The sequence below is a fragment of the Diceros bicornis genome, chromosome 1 (assembly GCF_020826845.1).
Source record: "Diceros bicornis minor isolate mBicDic1 chromosome 1, mDicBic1.mat.cur, whole genome shotgun sequence".
Taxonomy (NCBI): Eukaryota; Metazoa; Chordata; class Mammalia; order Perissodactyla; family Rhinocerotidae; genus Diceros; species Diceros bicornis.
The window spans coordinates 89804666-89822633 of NC_080740.1; the positions used below are offsets into that span (position 1 = coordinate 89804666).

Here is a 17968-nt window from a genome sequence, read left to right on the forward strand (position 1 = left end):
CGGATCCAAGGTCAAGTTCACCGCACTCCTGGGGGGATAACTCACGTTGGATTGTGATGCTCTTTTACTAGTTCCCTCCCCTGACCTAACCCCTCTCACCTTCTCCACGGGTCCCCTGTCACTGAGGACTCTTGTAGTGGGGAGGGAACTGTCGACTGTCACCCTTCCCGCCCCTGCCTGCCCCAGCTGCTGGGCCTGGTTCCCGGGTCCCCCGGGCTCGGGCTCTCCTAGGCCCTTTCTCCAGTGGCCTGGCCTCCAGTCCCGGGAGCACTGTTGCCCGTCACCTTGATCCTGCCCTCCTGCCCCCTCCCCGGCTGTGATCAGCACTTGCTGAGGACTTGTCCCCATCCCGGGAGGTGCGGTCCCTGGCAGGGTTAATGATTGCTCAGAGGAGGCGGAGATGGTGCCAAAGTCTGCTGGCGGCGCCACTGCAGGCCCAGACGGTGCCCACCTCTGCCTGCTGCCAGGGTCCATCCGCCACCTCCGTGGCCCCTGCCGGGGCACAGGTAGGGGCTGCACAGCTCGGCTGTGGTGGGGATGTGGGGCCTCCTGGCCAGGGGTAGGAACAGAGTGGGGTCGTTGGGGCCAGGGCGAGCTTTGGGGGTCCACCCAGCTGGGTGGGAGTGCTGGGCAGAGAAAGCGGGCACTGGCGCTGGGTTGGGGGAACCTGGAGCTGAGGCCCAGCCGGGCTGCAAGGCCTCAGGTTCTTCCGTGGGGCTAATAATGCCTATACCCAGGGTTCTGATGGCTCCTCTCCCTTCCAAGTCCTTGGGTAATTTGGACCTACTGACGGTTCTTCACAGGATGGAGGGGAGGCAGGTCCCCCAGGGAAATGAGTTAACCCTCCTAGGCCCCTTTCACAGAGGCTTGAGGGAGTGAAGACAGAGTGGCTGAGCTGGGGGGCCCCAGAGCTTGAGGAGAAAGAACTGGGCTCCGAACCAACTGCTTGAGTTCAGATCCCAGCTCCATCCTGACTTTGGGTGGGCTCTGTAAGTCTTCGGGCCTCAGTTTCCTCATCTGTGGAATGGGACAGTAGTAGTGCAGGAAAGAAGCTGGAGAAGGCCTGGAGCAGAGTTGGGCCTGTGGTCGGTGATGGACTCCGGTGCCACCTCAGCCCCCACTAGGAAGGGTCCGGCTGCGACTAACCACAGCCTGGCCCTCAGCTCTGGCTCATTCCCAGGCCCTGACACATCTCTTTGCCCTGGTGTTCCAGGTGGAGACTCAGCTGAGAGCCAGGGCCAGGCCTGGGCCTCTTCCCTGAGCAGGACTGTGGGATTGGGGCACCAGGCACAAAGCGGGGCTCAGGGAACATTGGGATCCCACTGATGGAAACAGGACATGACCCATGTGTGGACTTTATGGTTCTTATCCTCACTCCATTTCTCAGCAGGGAAACTGAGGCCCAGAGAGGGTAAGGGCTTGCTTGGGGTGGCACAGCAAGTAAGTGAAAGGCTGGAATCTGAACCAGGGCCATTTGACTTCATATCTGTCTGCCGCCAAAGCAGCCTGAGGGACAGGTGCTGGAGGGGCTCCATGCAGGAAGCCCATGCCCTTGGGGTCCACATCCTTGCACCAGGGCACCCTGGTTGGGCTGGTGTCTGACCTGTGGGTGCTGGTACGGCTCCCATGGAGTCAAGCGGAGCCCAGAGCAAGGCTTGCTCACGGACTCCTGGATGTGGAGCCAGTCTGGGTCCAATGCTCTGCACCTTGCTCTTGGGCATCCCTCTCTGAGCATCTCTGAGCTTCGTTTCTCACCTGAACCCAGGAGTGGTGATTCCTACAGCTGGGGAACAGCTGTGAGAAATAAACAAGAAAGCGGAAGTGAAAGCATGTGGTGAGCTGGAGGTGGTGGTGGCTGAGCCCGCCCGCTGGGGGCCAATGGATGAGGAGGTCCACCTCCCTCTCTGGTCCTCCTGGACGCCCTGGGCAGGCCTGAGGTCCCCACTCCCAGTGGCTCCAAGCCCTAGGAAGTCTTGGAGCCATGGGCTGTTGAGAGCTGTGGCTGATGCCTCCTCCCACTGAGGGTGAGGAGCTGGCGCTTCCCGGCCCGGGATGGGTGTGTCCCTTCCAAGCCAGAAGGGACTCCCATGGGAGTGTTTCATGGGGTAGGGGTCCAGAAGCCACCCTGTTTCTCCTCTGTGTCCTTTTTGACCCTTCCCCCAGCACTGTTTGAGAGTAGGGAAAGAGAGCGGGTGGGTGGAGGTAGAGGGAGGTTGAGTAGGGGTTGGGGGAAAGGAAGCTGTAATCTCTAGAATGTTGATAATCCCATTTTTTAGAAGGCAAACTGAGAGGCAGAGAGGAGGAAAGAAGAAACCCTGGGTCTGGCTGTGCGGTGACTGGGGCCTGGAGTGAGACCATGCGTCCTTCACTCCCAAGCCATGGCCGCCTGGCACAGCGGAGGCCTGGGGAGTGGCCTGGCCTGGAGTCCCCACCCATGGGCAACTCCATTCACATCTTATTCATTTGCACCTAGTCTGTCCCCCTGCCCCTGCTGGGTACTAGGAGCTTAGGGGCCACCAATGCCGGAAGGTGGCTCCGCACCTGACCTGACCTTAGAGGATGGAGAGAATTTGCATATACGCAGGAGGCAAGGGAAGGCGTTCTGGGCAGAGGTGACAGCAGATGCAAATGCTGGGAGGAAGAAAAACATCGGGTGTGTACAAGAGCAGCAGCACGCAATGCCCTTGGGTTGTGGGAGGGGGAAGGAGGCCAGCTTGAGTGGGAAGAGAGACGTGTACCTGTGAGGACCTGGCCTGCCAAGCTGAGGGGCAGGAAGTGTGTCCTGCAGCCAGTGGGAGCCAAGGCGGAGGTTTGAGCTTGGGAGTGGCTGTGCCCAGTGAGGTGAGAAGGCTCACTGATGGGGCAGGGTCATCCTGGCGGCTTCCCCCACTCCCTTAGGCTCTGTACATTTTTCTCAGGTGACTGAATCAGGAGGATGATGCTCTGGGCTGTAGAACTTTGACCGCATTATGATCAAATGAGCGTGTGTTTGTAAAAGTCACTGTGACAGGGAGGAGGGAAGATTGCGTGAAACCCAGGCTGAGGCAGTGCAGGAGGGAAGAGAGGCAGGACCCAGCAATAAAGAGCACTGGACAGGGAGTCTGAGGGGTGGGTCCTGGCTCCACCCTGACTGGCTTGGGATGGTGGGCAGGAGCCTTAGCTTCCCTGGGACTCAGGCATAAAGGGGGCTGCGGAGCCATCGCTTCCTTCCGGGGAGATGGTGAGGACCAGATGCAGGGGAGGGACTTTGTGTGTGCCTCATGCAAATGTAAGGGGCCATCATCGTGCTGCTCCTCGGAGCGAGGGCCAGCAAGCTTCCTGCGGCCCCGGAGAATGGAGGGGGGAAGTTGGAAGAAACTTCGATGACTGAGGAGTGTCGCTGGGTGTAGGAAGGGGCGGGAGGTGGTGGGACCCTGCAGAATGAAGCTCCTGCGTGAGGCCACTCTCCCCACACCTCCACCCTGGGGGCTCTCCACAGCCTGTGCAGAAGTCTGGCTGATGAGGAGGAGAAAACCAGATGCCTAGAGAGAGAGCACAGACTTCCTGTTCTGGGTGCTGACCTGTTACTGACTGGGTCGCATCTCTTCCCCCGGGGACCTCCGTGTGCTGAGGACTAAGTGGTAACAGGTGCAAAGCGCCAGCTCCCCTCCCCTCGGGACTGGTCGGAGGGAAGGAGTCCCTTGTCTCCGCAGTGGCGCCGAGGCGAACTTTGTCACCGTGAGAAGCACACCTTTCGTCCCCGCGGCTGCACACTCAATGGCTAACTGTCCTGTGGCTGCTGACTCACCTCCAAAGGAGGGGCAGTGAGAGAACAAAAGAGGTCGAGGGTTAGGTCCAGGACCACAGCCTAAGGGAGGGCCAGGACTAGCTGCCCCAGCCAGTGTTGAAGGGCCCTGGATTTTGCGCCCGTGGTCATGCCGGCAGCCTCCCGCCGCCACCCCTGCCCCACTCCATCAGCATCTCCACTGTGAGCCCGCAGCTGCCATCAGCTCCACCCCACAGCCCACCCCCACCAGCTCCCTCTGCACCCCCACCCTCGCCGTCACAGACGTTACCAGTGTGTCCGTCCCCACCTCATCGCCACAGCCATCCCCATGGTCAGCCCTACCCCCACCGAACTGCTCACCCCGCATCCACGACCAGCTCCAGGGCCGCCTCGGTCACACTTGACCCCAAGCCCATCACACCAGCGCTTCCCACAGCATCGCTGTCTCCACAGCATAACCTCCGTCTCAGGACTGTGGCTCAGCACATGTGATAATGAGCACTGAGGATGTATTAATTCCTCCCGAGCAGCCAGTCCACCTGCGTTTCCCAACCTGGCTGAGTGTAGCCCTGCTGTCCAGCATGTGGGCTGTCCCCAGCTATCATCTCTGGGGACCTTTACAAGCCAGCAGTTTTCACGGCCGCCTCCCAAGGGGCCCTGGCTGGAGTCACACTGCAGGTAGTGACCAGAAATACAGTCCCTGGCTTCATCCACACACAGCCCCACCCTGCCCTGCCCTCTACATTCAATCTCAGAGCATGGACGTGATGATGGGCACAGGGGAGAGACGGGAGCAGTTTCCATGGTGACTGCACCGGGAGTAGCCATCGTGAGGTAAAGATGACCCCACACGATGCCAAAGGAAGGGATTTGCATTTGCTGAGCACCTACTGTTTTGCCAGGCGCTGACCTGGCACAGTCTGTTCTCATTCACTGCCCCAATGCTCATCACTTATCAGAGTTAGCACTCCTGTCTTAAGATGAGGAAACATGCTCAGAGAAGGGCGGTGAGTTGCTCAGCAAGACTCTGCTGCTTCTCAACTCTGTAAATGCAGCAAGGCTCTTAACCTCTCTGACCTATAGGTTGCCTATCTATAAGGTGGGTATGGTGGCTCCTACCTTGAAGGCTTCTTGTGGGTGTTGAACAGCACCCAGCTCGATGTCGGGCATGCAGGAGGGGTTTCTTACTTGGCAACTATTGCTGTTCGTCACCATGATGTCTACCGGCTGCCAAACCTTCCACCAGGGGCTTGGCTGCATCTTCCTTCACCATCCCCTGTGTCCCAGGTTTAGGTTACTTCCATTTTCCGTGATTATAAATAACCTGTGATGAACAATGTTCTACAAAAAGAGTTTCCTTATTTTAGGTTAGTTGGGTTACTGGGTCAAAGAGGGCAAATGTGTTGAAAGTTTTGGGTCCACAGCTGAACCGGGGTTTTCCTCTCCTGCTGGAGCCCTGGGGGAAGGCGAGGGCTGCACCCTTCTCTCTGTGCACGGGAGAGACCAGAGCCTGGGCCTGGGGGTCTGGGATTGAATGTCACGCACTTCCAGTTGTGAAATCCTCGGCAGATCACTTGGAGCCCCAGTTTCCCCATCTGCAAGATGGGTTGCTGCAGAGATTAAATTATGTGAATTTCAAACTTCCTGCCTCCAAAATATACCTCTGTTCTTACCTCTTCTCTCCAGCCCTGCTGCCCTCATTCCAGTGGTGCTGACACAGCACACAGCAGCTGGAAAGATCTTTTAGAAAAGTAGATTACTCCCTGACACTCCTCTGCTCAAACGCTGAAATGACCTTCTATTTTTCTTCGGATAGAAGAAACCATCCTCACCGTGTCGTGTCTTACAGGGCCGGGCATGGTCTGGCCCTGCCTACCTTGTCGTGTCCGCATCTGCGCCCCACCCCCCGCCCCCCGCACCGCATGCTCAGCCACACAGACCCTCCTTCAGTTCCTGGAGCACAGTGGTTCTTACCTGTCTGAGGCTGTCTCTCGTATCGTCCGTGCTACCTGGAACCCACTCGTAACAAGGCTCACGCTATCAAAGTTGTGTGGATATTTGATGCAAAATTATCAAATAATACTATAAGGTTTATAACAAAACCAGCCTCTGAGCAGCTTTTCACCATGCATCTGTTTGGTTTTGGTTTCTCACTGTCGGTCGTCGGTGTGCAGCTTTCCATGATCTGCTGTTTGCCCATTTCTGGGCAACATAACACCAACCAGCTTGCAGAGTTCCTGACACTCCGGCACTTTTCAGTAGCAGCCCCAGCATGCTACCATGTCTGCCTTCCCATCACTGTCTTATGATGTCCAGCTGGCTGTTCATAATGAAGAACGAGGCTCTAAAAACCTGACTTGGGGCCCTGGGTTGTGTGTGTGTTGGGGGCGGCAGGCTTGTCTCCCGGAGGCCGCACCATAAAGTGACCCATTGGAGGACCCACATTTCAGAATCTGTGGGGTTTTTCTCTTGGGTGAGTCAGTTTCCTCCATTTTTTTATTTGTGGTTGTGGGGGAGGTCTCATGTCATCTGCCAGTGCTCTTGGACTGAGGGAGAGGGCTGAGTGTGCAGTCTGTCACTTAGCCCCCTGGCCTGCTGTGGTACCCGCACCGCCACCGGCTGATGTCCCCAAGTCCATCTCTCTCTGACTCCGTCTCTCCAGGAAGTGCTCCCCCTCCCTGTGCTCTCTTGGGGGGAGGTGGGGTTGGGTAGGGAAGAGGGGTCTGGGAGTCTAACTGCTTCTCATGCAAACTATCAACCGGTTTTACTGCTTTCAGGCCACCCCACCTTCTGCTTTCAGAGGGTTCTAAAACCTTTAATCCTTCAGCCTTGTTGGGGTTTTGAGCTTGCCTCCTGTGGGTGCTCCCTCCCCCATCCCTACTCTGGTTTTAACTATCATTATCTTGGTAAGTTGATCCTCTCCCATCATTTCTTTCCAATTTCTAAAATCTTTACTGTCATTTTGGTGGGGTTTTAAGAGAGAAGAAGTGGAGATAAATGTTGAATCGTCCATGTTTAACATTTATCTCCCTCCTCCACCCCTCACACGAGGCCCTCTACTCATCCTCAGATCTCTGCTGACTTGTCACCTCCTCAGAGATGCCACCTCTCTGTTCCCACTATCCATGGCTGCATAACAAACTTCCCCACGACTTACCGGCAAACAGCAACAACGATCATTTATTATGCTTAGCAATCTACCATTTGGGCAGGGCTTGGCAGGAATGGCTCACCTGGAGGCAGAGGGCCCATTTTGGTATGGCTTGTGCACGCGGCTGACTCACGGGGTGGGTGTTGGCTGTCAGCTGGGAGCTCAGCTGGGCTGTGGGCTGGGGGCTTTCGTTCCTCTCTGCGTGAACTTCTTCAAGGAGCTGCTTGGGCTTCCTTACAACGTGGCTGCTGCGTTCCAAGAGACAGGAAGAGGAAACCGCCAGTGTCTCAAGGCCTAGGACTGGAAGCTGACCCGGCATCTCTGGTGCCATGTCCTATTGATCAGTCGCAGGGCCTGCCCAGACGTCTTAACTGTAAACCATCTGACTTGTAGAGCATGTAACGGAGATGGCTGAGTTATGATGTAGAGAGCCTCAGGCCGCTGAAAGAAGATGTTTATTACTCACAGTTTCCTAGGGGAGGGGGCACGCCACACCAGGCAGGACCACGCGCGGTTTGGTCAGGGAGCGGAGGGGGCGAGGGGTGTCCGGCTGACAGCCTTTTTTGCGTTTTCTGCAGGAAGGAAGCTGCAGGTTAAGCAGTGGAGCAAGCTTAGGACTGGACAGTAGACTGATCTTGGCAGGCTACAGGGGTCATCCTTACCGTCCAGTGCCTGGCCCTGGGGTGATGGAGGGCAGAGGCATATCGCCTGGGTGTGTGAGAGTGAGATGAAGGGGGTGGGGGGTGGTACGGGCTTTGGATCTGTTGGTTTGCATTTGAGAGGAGTGTTTGCAGGCCAGTTGTTCGCTGTCTCTAGGAATTAGCTAACCGTGGGAGGGGCAGTCTCTCCCCAGCCAGCAAGGCCTCCGAGGTGTCAAAGCGTCGTAAAATACAGATAATAAAAAACATGATGAATGCACCGGATTCTAGGGGAGCAGTCCTCATCTCTTGCTGGGAGGAGTGTCAAAAGTTTGTAGCCCTCTTCTTCTGCCACACTGCCTAGAGTTGTGTCCGTCTTTGCACACTCACCATCCCCACATTCTCCTCCTTCAGCAGTGAGATAGCGCTCTGCTTACTCGTTTAGAATCTGTCTTATTCACGAAGCCGCGAGCTCGGTGATGGCTGTACCTGGACTCTCTTGCTCACCGTTGTATCCACAGTGCTGGGAACAAGATCTGGCCCACAGTGGATCGTAGACACCCAGGAAATATTCATTCAGGAATGACCAAGTGAATCAGGGTACTCAGCACGTGGCAGGTGCTCAGGAGATGTCAGCGGATGTTGAAAGTCACCAACCCTCCTGACAGCCCGGTGTTTCCCCAGCAGGTCTGGGGAAACCAGGGAAGGGACAACTCTGAGTTAAAAGGGGGAAGGCTCATGCTGGAGCTTCTGTGCAGATGGATGCAGGCCAAGCCCAAGAGGCAAGGGGCCAGATTGGAGCCAGTGGACACTGACCAAGAGGAGGCCTGTGAGGGGACCAAGGCTGGTCAGGGCAGAGTCTGGGAGAAGAGAGAGGCCAGGTGTGGGGACTCCAACCATGAAGGGGGCAGGAGACAGAACATTCTTTCCTCCATCATAATAATTGCCAACATTTATTACTCATTGACTATGAGTCAGGCGCTGTTTAAGCCTCACACAAACCCTGTGGTGTAGGTGCTATTATTGTTCTCATTATACAGATGGGGAAACTGAGGCCCAGAGAGGGTAAGTTACTTGCCCGAGATTACACTGGATCTGCACCCAGGCTCTCTGGCCCACACACTTGTCCGTGACACTCTGCCCAGTTTCACAGGGGTTCCACGTCAGGCCACTGGGGTTACAGTGATTCACTGGCTCTTTTATTCATTCATTCATTTCAGAAATGAGCCTGCCCTGGGCTCAGTGCTGGGCTTGGTCCTGGGGTCACAGAGATGAATCAGGTTCAGACCTTGCCCTCACAACTCTCCTGGGCTGGTGGGAGAGGCCGATCTGCAAAGCGGTCATCGGCACTGAGAGCTACAGAGGTTACGCTAGACTCTGAGCGAGGTCCTGCCGGGTCACCACGGATGGCATAGGAGTCGGCTCCACCTCCAGGAACATCGAGGGGGCTCTGAGAGAAGGTGACGCTGGAGCTGCTCACCAGGCTGCAAGGCGGGGACGGGCATCCCAGAAAGAGGGAACTGCATGTGCAAAGGCCCAGCAGCGAGTGAAAGCAGAGAGAGCCTGTGGACGTGCGAGGCATGAGGAGCGTGAAGGAGGACGTGGTTAGAGATGAAGCTGCAGAGGGAGGCGGAGGTCAGGGCACCAAAGGTCTGTGGGAAGCGCGTCCATGGAGTTCAAACTCTGGCAATGGGGAGCCATCGACAGGTTTTGAGCAGGAGAGGGAGGTTATCTGATGGAGTGAGGAAAGATTATTTTGTATTTTGGCTGAGCAGACTGGATTAGAGACCCTGAAGTGGGGGAGACCTTGAGGAGGGCTGAGCGGGGGGCAGACAGGGTGGCTGCTGTGGGATGGAGAGATGCGGGCAAACCAGAGAGAAATGTAGGAGGCAACATGGGCCGATGTGGGCCTTCTGGAGACTGAGAGTCAGTCTGTGTGTGTGACCTGGGGAAGTGGGCGCGTCTCTGTGGCAGGAACGCGGGAGGAGGGGTAGGTGGTGCTAGAGAGCGTTCTTCTGGTTTTTGATGCTGTTTCACTGTCAAGGCTCTGGAAGCCATTCTCTCTCCTCCTCCTTTCTCTCCCCCGCCAGGGCCCCATCTCACAGGGTCTGCCGTGGGCTGAGGTCGTTCCCTCTCAGTTCTCCCACAGCTTTGGAGCCATGCTCCTCTGGAAAACGGCGGCCTGCCTCAGACGTGCTGGGGCAGGAGGGGAAGAGGCGTGGATGGGGAGCTGCCCAGGACGGGGTGAGGTGCCGGGCCACGACTGTGTTCTTGTGTATGCTTTAGATCTTGAATTTAATTTATCTTTGGAAAAGTTAATAAGTTCACTTAGCACAAAATCCAAAAGGTACACAAAGAGCACGCAGGAAAAAGTCCTGTCTTACAGAATGATGGCAGAGAGACGAGCACGTAGAACACCTTCTTGACAGACAGCAAGAAATGAGACATTTGCAGGACTCCTGCTCTCCTCCTTTCTTTGGTGTCACATATCAGTTGTCTTTTGGGACAAAAAGCCTCGGGGTTTTGGGTATCTCTTGGTGACAGTGAATCAAAGTCCCCTTTTCCCCCTTTTCCTGGATAAAGGACAGCTTGCAACATAGGATGATCAAGAAGACTGGGCCAGGCAGAGTTTTCTGAGGGTCCCTGCCCAGCTCTCAATCAACAAGAGGAGCACAGAGCCCTTGCCAAACTGACTTGCCCAGGGAACCCTTCTGCTGTGGGGCATCTTGCAAGGCCAGGGTTCCCGGAAGCACGCTTTGAAAAAGGCTGCAAAGGTAGCTGTTAAATGTGTCAGCAAGTGGAACAAAGAACACTGCCCACCCATAGTCTCTTGATGGTCCCTCTCCAGGCCCCTGATTTTGAAGGCCCGCTATTAGCTTAGGCACTTTAAACAGGGAGGGAAGTATGGTGGTTGAGGGAATGAATTCTGGAGTCCAAAAGACCTGTGTTAAGGGGGCGGTCTTTCATTGACTCTCCCAGTGGCCTCAGGCAAGTATCTTAGTCTCTCAGCCTTGGTTTCTTAGCAGCCACCTCACAGTTGTAGGGATAACGAGGTTTACGCGTCTGATGTGTTGGGATCAGTGCTGCCATACAGTGGGTGCTAACCTGGGGTCAGTTTCGGGGTCATTCAGGCAGGAGTTCTGGACCAGGCTCAGCCACCCTACCTGCCCCCCCGGCTCCCCCTGACCCCCCCTACCCTGGAACATCTAGAAAATGGGCAGAGTTTGATAGGTGCCCCGGGGGAGAGCCCTGAGTGGCAGTGGTGGGTGGGCCTGGGTCAGACCCGGACAGATGCGCGTCTGCCAAAGGAGGAAGGGGTATAGGGCCCTTCCCTGACACCTCTTCTTTTAGGTCCCTCCAGACATGATGGTGTGGCCATGGCTGTCCTGCCTCCTGCTTCCTGCCCTCGTGGTGTCTGGTGGGTGCCTCCCCTCCCCCACCAGAGCAGCACTAGCCTGGGGACCCTTGGCAGGACCCTCTAGAAGGGAGGGATGCTGCCTCATCAGCAAACGCCCGGCTCCTATGGCCCAGCCCTGGGCTTGGCTGACCTGAAGAGGTCTGGGGAGGAATCAGGCCCAGTGGGTGAGCTGGGCTGAAAGTTGGCTCGTGGGACTGGTGTGGGTTCCCCTGGGGGTAGGGTTTTGCAGGGCCATCCAGATGTTCCAGCACTCTGTGTCCCTACAGTGACAGCCAACGTGGCCCCGACATTCCTGAGCAACATGACGGCAGTGACCCTGCCCGAGGACCTACCAGTGGGTGAGTACCCATTCCTTGCCCAGAGCGTGCCAAGTCCTTACCCACAAGAGTCTCCCAGGGGATCCCATGTGGGCTTGCTCCTTGTCCCTGCAGCTCCGTGGCTCAACGTGGAGCAAAAGTGACCTGAAGAGAGTTTGTTCCGGAAGATTCTTTTCTGCTCTTCAGCTTTTGGGTCAAGGGCCCTCACACAGCGTCAAATAACTCACACCATGAGGACATTCGTCCTGTCTCCCATCTCTTTCAGTCTTTCTGATTTCCCGGAGGAGAAAGTGTCCATTTGGTACCATTGTCTCTCTTCACCTCTCACCCTTGCTAATCTCCCTCTGCCTCTGCTTTTTTCCTTCTTCAAACAAAGAGAGTGCAGGCTGAGGCTGGGGGCCTTCCACACACGTCTCACCAGAAGTTAACACCTTCCCTTTTCTTGTGTCGTCTCTGTTGTAGAGTTACCTCCTATCTGTGGCAAGTGAGGTGGGTTCCATCCACAGCAGCGATCTAAAGCTTGCTTTTAAAATAAATGTATTTACATGAGACAGGGAGTCGATTGAAAGCAGGGCCGTAAGTAAGGAGACATGGATGTGGTGAAGATCGTCGGTGTGTTCAGGAGTGAACACGTTTGGGAGCATCGTTCTGGGTGCAGCCATAGGGAGTGGATACCAAATTCCCAGCAGGAAGATATGGGCTGGGGAAGCAGAAACCACAGACAGCTGTCCTCACTGGGGTATGGGGTCAGCTATGCATACAGAGACCCCAAATAACAGAGATGTAGACGAGGTCAAGGTTTATTCTCTCACATAGCCGTCTAGAGCAGTGAGTCCAGGGCTGTCAGGGGCTCTGTTCCATCAGGCTGTTCCCTGCTCTCTGTTTCTGGTGTCAGGCACCCTCCTTCCCTCTCCAGGTGCTGACTTCCCCAGGGTGAGGTGCTCCAAGATGGCTGCTGCCACACCCTACTCCAGCAAGCGGAAGGAAGGGGCCGAGGGGGCTCGTCCTTTTCCCATAAGGACAGGCTCCAGAGTTCATGCTCATTACTTCTGCTCACATCTCAGCAGCCAGAACTGAGCCACATGTCCACACCCAGCTGCAAGGGAACCTGAGAAATGAGGTCTTTATTCTGATGGGCCATGTGCCCAGCTCAAAATCCAGGCTTAATTAGCCTGAGACAAAGGGGGATGTGAATATTGGGGGACAATTTACAGTCTGTGTTGCAGCGTCAGGATTGGGATCCCAGATATCTAATGCTACCAGATGAAGCAAGAGACTGCATCAAAGAAGGTGAAACCCAGAGTGTGCTCCAGGATCAGGAGCCCAGGTCTGAGTACACTAGGAAAGGATGAGGGTGGGCTTTGCTGCCACAAAGGTCACATCCATTTGGATGTGGTTGCCCGGACAGCAAAGTCCATTAAGGGTTGTATTCATAAAGGTTTAGAGCCCAGGATGAGGGAGGTGATAGTCTCACTACATTCTGAGATGGCAGAATCTCCTCTGGAGGACTGAGCTGAGGGTAAACTATTTGATATCTATGAATATTCTTTGTAGAACAGAGAAGTAGCATATTCATGTTAATGATGTTTTACATATGTAGTTTCATAGCTGTTTGGTCCTAGATAAACACACACACACACACACACACACACACACACACACACACACCCCTCCAAATAAATGTCACAAATATATGTAACCCAAATGCCTTCAAGATCTCCATCCTCCTGGGTAACCCTTTAATGTCAGGTTTAGTCTCAGCCAGACCAAATGAGGGTCGTCTCTTTCGTAACCACACGGCCCCGCTATGGGCATTCTTGAACCAAAGAGCAATTTCCTCCTTCCAGAGATGAATTCTACTGCTCTCTTGAGATGTGAAAGCATTTTCAGTCAGATTTTTAAAAATATGTTATTTAGACTTTTTATTTTGAAGTATAATATATGTACAGAACAGCGCACTGAATTATCACATGTAACCACCAGGAAACAGGCCTTCGCCAACACCCCCTCCCCTCTCGCCCCTTCTAGTCTCACCCCGCCCTTTCTCCCCTGCACAGGACCTGTTTTCCTGATGCTAACACCGTACAGTAGTCTAGTTTTATCAGGCAGACTTTTTAAAATGTATATTATTATGGTGTTTTAAATATCAAGTTTGAGTTTAGTGGCAAACGTACAATTCTTAATATATGGAGGCTTAATATGTCCTTTATTTTTGTGGCTCTTATTGGTTTATTTGTCACACTTAAATTTTTTTCAGACAAACTTTTTAAAAATCATTTCTTCCCTGCTCTATGCCCATGGACAAATGTGTACAGACGAAGACACACACCCACTCGCCTCCCGTAGAAGGGCCATGTCTGTTTGCATTCTGACAGTTCTGAGTCAGGGTGTGTCTCACAATTGAGAGAGTCACTTAACACAGAGTGACCCGCCTCTGCCCCAAAACAGCCATGAAATTGACAGTGTCTCTCACAACCAAGGAAACAACGCAGACACCGCTGTCTTTTTAGCAGGACATTGGCCCAGTGGTCTTCCTGGAGGAAGGGGGCTCGGTGGGGAGGGACTGCGACCAAGCTTTCCAAGGAGTTGTTGGAGGAGCTGGGATGGTTTGATCACAGAAGAGCAGTCTCTGGCCTGCTGCTGAGCCTATCCCTGAAGGGTGGTGGTGGGCGGGAGGGACCGGCTGGTTCTCTGAGACCCTCAGGTTGGCGCTGGGCCCCATGACCATGTGCGACTGTTGTGGTACTTTAGCCTTCGTGGGCCCTTCCTCACGAAAAATATGTTAAAAGTGTATTTTATGACTGCATTGGTGTAAAGACAAATATCATCCAGCAGGCTGGATTATAATCATTTTTTCCTTCTGATTTTTTTACCTTTTTTTTTCCCCTGTTTCTCCCCAAAGCCCCAGTAGATAGTTGTATGTCATAGTTGCACATCCTTCTAGTTGCTGTATGTGGGACGTGGCCTCAACATGGCCTGACAAGCAGTGCGTCAGTGCACGCCCGGGATCCTAACCCGAGCCGCCAGCAGCGGAGCGCGCGCACTTAACCGCTAAGCCACGGGGCCAGGCCTACCTTTGTTTTATTGAGTTATAATTGACATATAACACTATATTAGTTTCAGGTGTACAGCATAATAACTTGGTATTTGTATATATTGTGAAATGATCACCACAGTAAGTCTGGTTAACATCCATTACCACACATAGTTATGTATTCTTTTTCTTGTGATGAGAACTTTTAAGATCTACTCTCTTAGCAACTTTCCAATATGCAATATAGTATTAACCATAGTCTCCATGCTGTACCTTATATCCCCAGGGCTTATTCATTTTATAAGTTGAAGTTTGTACCTTTTGAACCCTTCACCCATTTCCCCACCCCCACCCCCGCCTCTGGCAACCACCAATCTGTTCTCTGCATCCGTGAGCTCGGGTTTTTTTTTTTTAGATTCCACATATAAGTGAGATCTTACCGTACTTGTCTTTCTCTGATTTACTTCACTTAACATAATGCCCTCAAGGTCCATCCACGTTGTCGCAAATGACAGGATTTCCTTCTTTCTGAAGCCTGAATAATATTCCTGTGTGTGTGTGTGTGTGTGTGTGTCTGTGTGTGTGTGTCTGTGTGTGTGTGTGTCTGTGTGTGTGTGTCTGTGTGTGTGTCTGTGTGTGTGTGTCTGTGTGTGTGTGTATGTGTGTGTGTGTCTGTGTGTGTGTGTGTCTGTGTGTGTGTGTGTACTACATCTTCTTTATCCATTAATCTGTTGGTAGACATTTAGGTTGTTTCCATGTTTTGGCTCTTCTGATTTTAAAAGAAAATAAACATTCTTGGGCCCCTAAAATTACCATGGGCCCTGGGCACTGCACCTCCTGGGCAGAACGGATGAGGCCCTGGGGGACCGTGGGTGGGAATTCCGGGAAGCACATTTTATGAACTGGAGAAAGCCCTTGCTGTGCACAGCTGTCGCACAACGGAAGGGGGCACTGGAGGTGGCCGAGCAGAGGCTGGATGTGGTGAAGGAGGTGAGGTGGGGGAGCAGGCGTGGGTTTGATGAATCTGTAAAAAGTTTCTTTCACATTGGAGAGTCGATGACCTTGGAATTTTCAAGACCCCAGCATGTCCTCACCTCTGCTCTGCCCAGGGGGCACAGTGAAAACCGGGGCTCTTGGGAGGCCAGCAGCAGACACCACTTTGGCTCTCTTGGGCCGAGAGAGAGTGTCGTAGCAGGCCCTGGAAAAGCTCTCGGGGAGAAGGGAAGGCTGAGAGGAGGCCCAGGCACCTCCAGAGGGTCTTCAGCAGCCCCCCCCTCGGATGCACCCAGCTGCTGCAGCGCGTACCTTAATGCCAACCATCTTTGGTCTTCTCTCAACGAATTCCAGGAGGGCGGGTCCAGGGGCCGGGCCAGGGGCGAGGAGACGCCTGAGTAACAGCTTCCCCACAGCGTCTGGGACGGCTGGGGCCGTCCCCCAAGGGAAATCAGCATGCTGTTATCAAAAGGCCTCGGAGTGGGTGCTGAGTGACGACAGCCAGACCTGATGTCTAGGACACAGGAGCTGGAGCCCTGGGGCTGGGGAGCTTCCAGATTTCCTGCACAGAGAAGTCAGGCCCCCAGCCCAGCCTCGTGGGCGGCTCGGCCAGGCCAGCGCCGAAAGAGGTGGCGCAGACCCTGGGCATTCCCTGTCCCGTCTCCAGGTGCCGAGGCCTTCTGGTTGGCAGCTCAGGACCTGGACCAGGACGCTCTGACCTATGGGATTAGTGGCTCCAACGCCTACTTCTTCACTGTCACTGCAGCCACTGGGGAGGTGAAGTTGGCCAGCCCTCTGGACTACGAGGTAAAGGGCAGCAGCCTGGGAATGCCCTGTGAAAGGGATGGGCAGGAAGGGAGGGCTCTGGGAGCCAGCGTCCCAGTGGCGGGCGCGCTGCCTGTGCTCCCACCTGGAGCAGGAGCTCACCACGGGCCCCTTCTCTCTGTCCACTGCAGACACAGTACTGGTTAACCATCGTCATCTCTGTGAGCGACGGTCACAACAACCCAGTGAGTTGAAGTGGGAGGGGAGGGTCCAGGGATTGGAGAGCAGGGGACTGGGGGCCACTCCCGACTGTGTCCCCCACCTCAAATAAGCAGAGAGGCCCAGTTAACAAAAAACAAATTTAATGTTTATTTTTATCAAAATTATACTTATCAGGCCGGCCCCATGGCGTAGTGGTTAAGTTCACGTGCTCTGCTCTGGCGGCCCGGGGTTCGTGGGTTTGGATCCCGGGTACAGACATACACACCACTTCTCAAGCCATGCTGTGGCAGTGTCCCATATACAAAACAGAGGAAGATGGGCACAGATGTTAGCTCGGGGACCATCTTCCTCACCCACGCCGAAAAAAAAAATTGCAGAAGCTCCAGTCCCCATGGGCAGCCCTTCCCAGCCCACTCCCTGCTGAAGTTTCGCTGTCACTGTGTCCTTCGCATCCCTCACTAAGCGTTCACGTATGTGTATCCACGGAAGAAAGAGCATAGTGTTTTGTGCATTTTCTGAGACCCACATGGGATTCTACTGTACTCATCGTCTTGTCCACTCAACCATCGGCTCTGGTCTGGGTCTGCGCTCAAGCCCCCGTCCTTGTACCATTTGTAGTCCTGCATGGGGACACCCGTGGTGCTTTAGCTGGCCTCCTCCGACGGACACTCAGGTTGCCCACAGCTCTACACCATGGTAAACAAAGCTAAATGAGCATTCTTGTACTAGGACAGGCACATTTGAGATTTTTAAAAAATGACCTAATTATGTCGGTAACTTACTCTCAAATGGTTCAGTAAACGTTTACAGAGAGAGAAACCAAACAGTGGGGACCCCTGGACGAAGGAGATAGCGGGTTCTTTGCACTATCCTTGCACCTTTTCTGGCGTTTGAAATGGGATCCAGTAAAAAGTGACCCCAAACGTTGCCCAGTGGTCTGCCTGAAAAGCCAGGCCAACCTGCTCCCGCCCAGACACCCCTCCCTGTCTTCTCCAGCGCTCACCCATGCTCTCTCCCCTGCAGGTGCAGAAGGACATGCAGGTGATTGTGGAGGACAGAAATGACAACGCCCCCGTCTTCCAGAACACTGGCTTCTCCACCAGCATCAGCGAGGTAATGTCTGCCTTAACAGGGGTGTGTGCAGGAGGTGGGCATCCCAGAGTCTCCTCTCCAAGGGAGAAGGACCAGAGACAGCCAGCAGGGGTCTATCAGGATGGGGAGAAGCACCTCCTAGAAGGGGCAGCTCAGGAACCACTTTCAGGGGATGTAACCCCACGAACAAGAGTTACGGCAACAATTTGGAATCAATCAGATTGGATTGACATTTTTTCAGTTAATAAAAATTTTTTTAAAAAAAGGAGGAATTGATTCTCCCATGCATCTGAAAAAAATCTAGAGGTATATTTAACTTCAGACACGGCTGGGTCCAGGTACTCAAACCACGTCATCAAGAAGAGATTTCTTTTCACCTCTCAGCTCTACTTCTCTCATTGCCTCCATCCTGAGGTGGGCGGCAGTTCTCCCTTGTGGTGATAAAAGTGGCCCCTAGCAGCTCCAGGCTCACGACCCACCAGCTTTGCAACTTCAACACAGACTGTCTCTTTCTCAGTGGTCCCAGCCAAAACCCCAGGGGTAACTTCACTGGCCCATTTTGGGTCATGTGC

At 54.2% G+C, this 17968-nt stretch overlaps 1 protein-coding gene across 2 annotated transcripts in view; it reads left to right on the forward strand.

Moving 5' to 3' along the window:
- The first annotated feature begins 242 nt into the window (after positions 1 to 242).
- The window catches only part of CDHR2 (cadherin related family member 2), a 37042-nt gene continuing 19316 nt past the window's right edge, over positions 243 to 17968 (forward strand). Inside the window, exons 1-6 of one of the 2 annotated variants that reach the window (XM_058546389.1) lie at positions 243 to 506; positions 10907 to 10973; positions 11240 to 11311; positions 15985 to 16124; positions 16274 to 16327; positions 17328 to 17417. In XM_058546389.1, coding sequence (XP_058402372.1) covers positions 378 to 506; positions 10907 to 10973; positions 11240 to 11311; positions 15985 to 16124; positions 16274 to 16327; positions 17328 to 17417 — 552 coding nt within the window. In that variant the 5' untranslated portion in view covers positions 243 to 377. Of the gene's footprint in view, positions 507 to 2738; positions 2842 to 10906; positions 10974 to 11239; positions 11312 to 15984; positions 16125 to 16273; positions 16328 to 17327; positions 17418 to 17968 lie in introns of those variants that run through there. The other variant, XM_058546397.1, reaches the window with a different exon arrangement.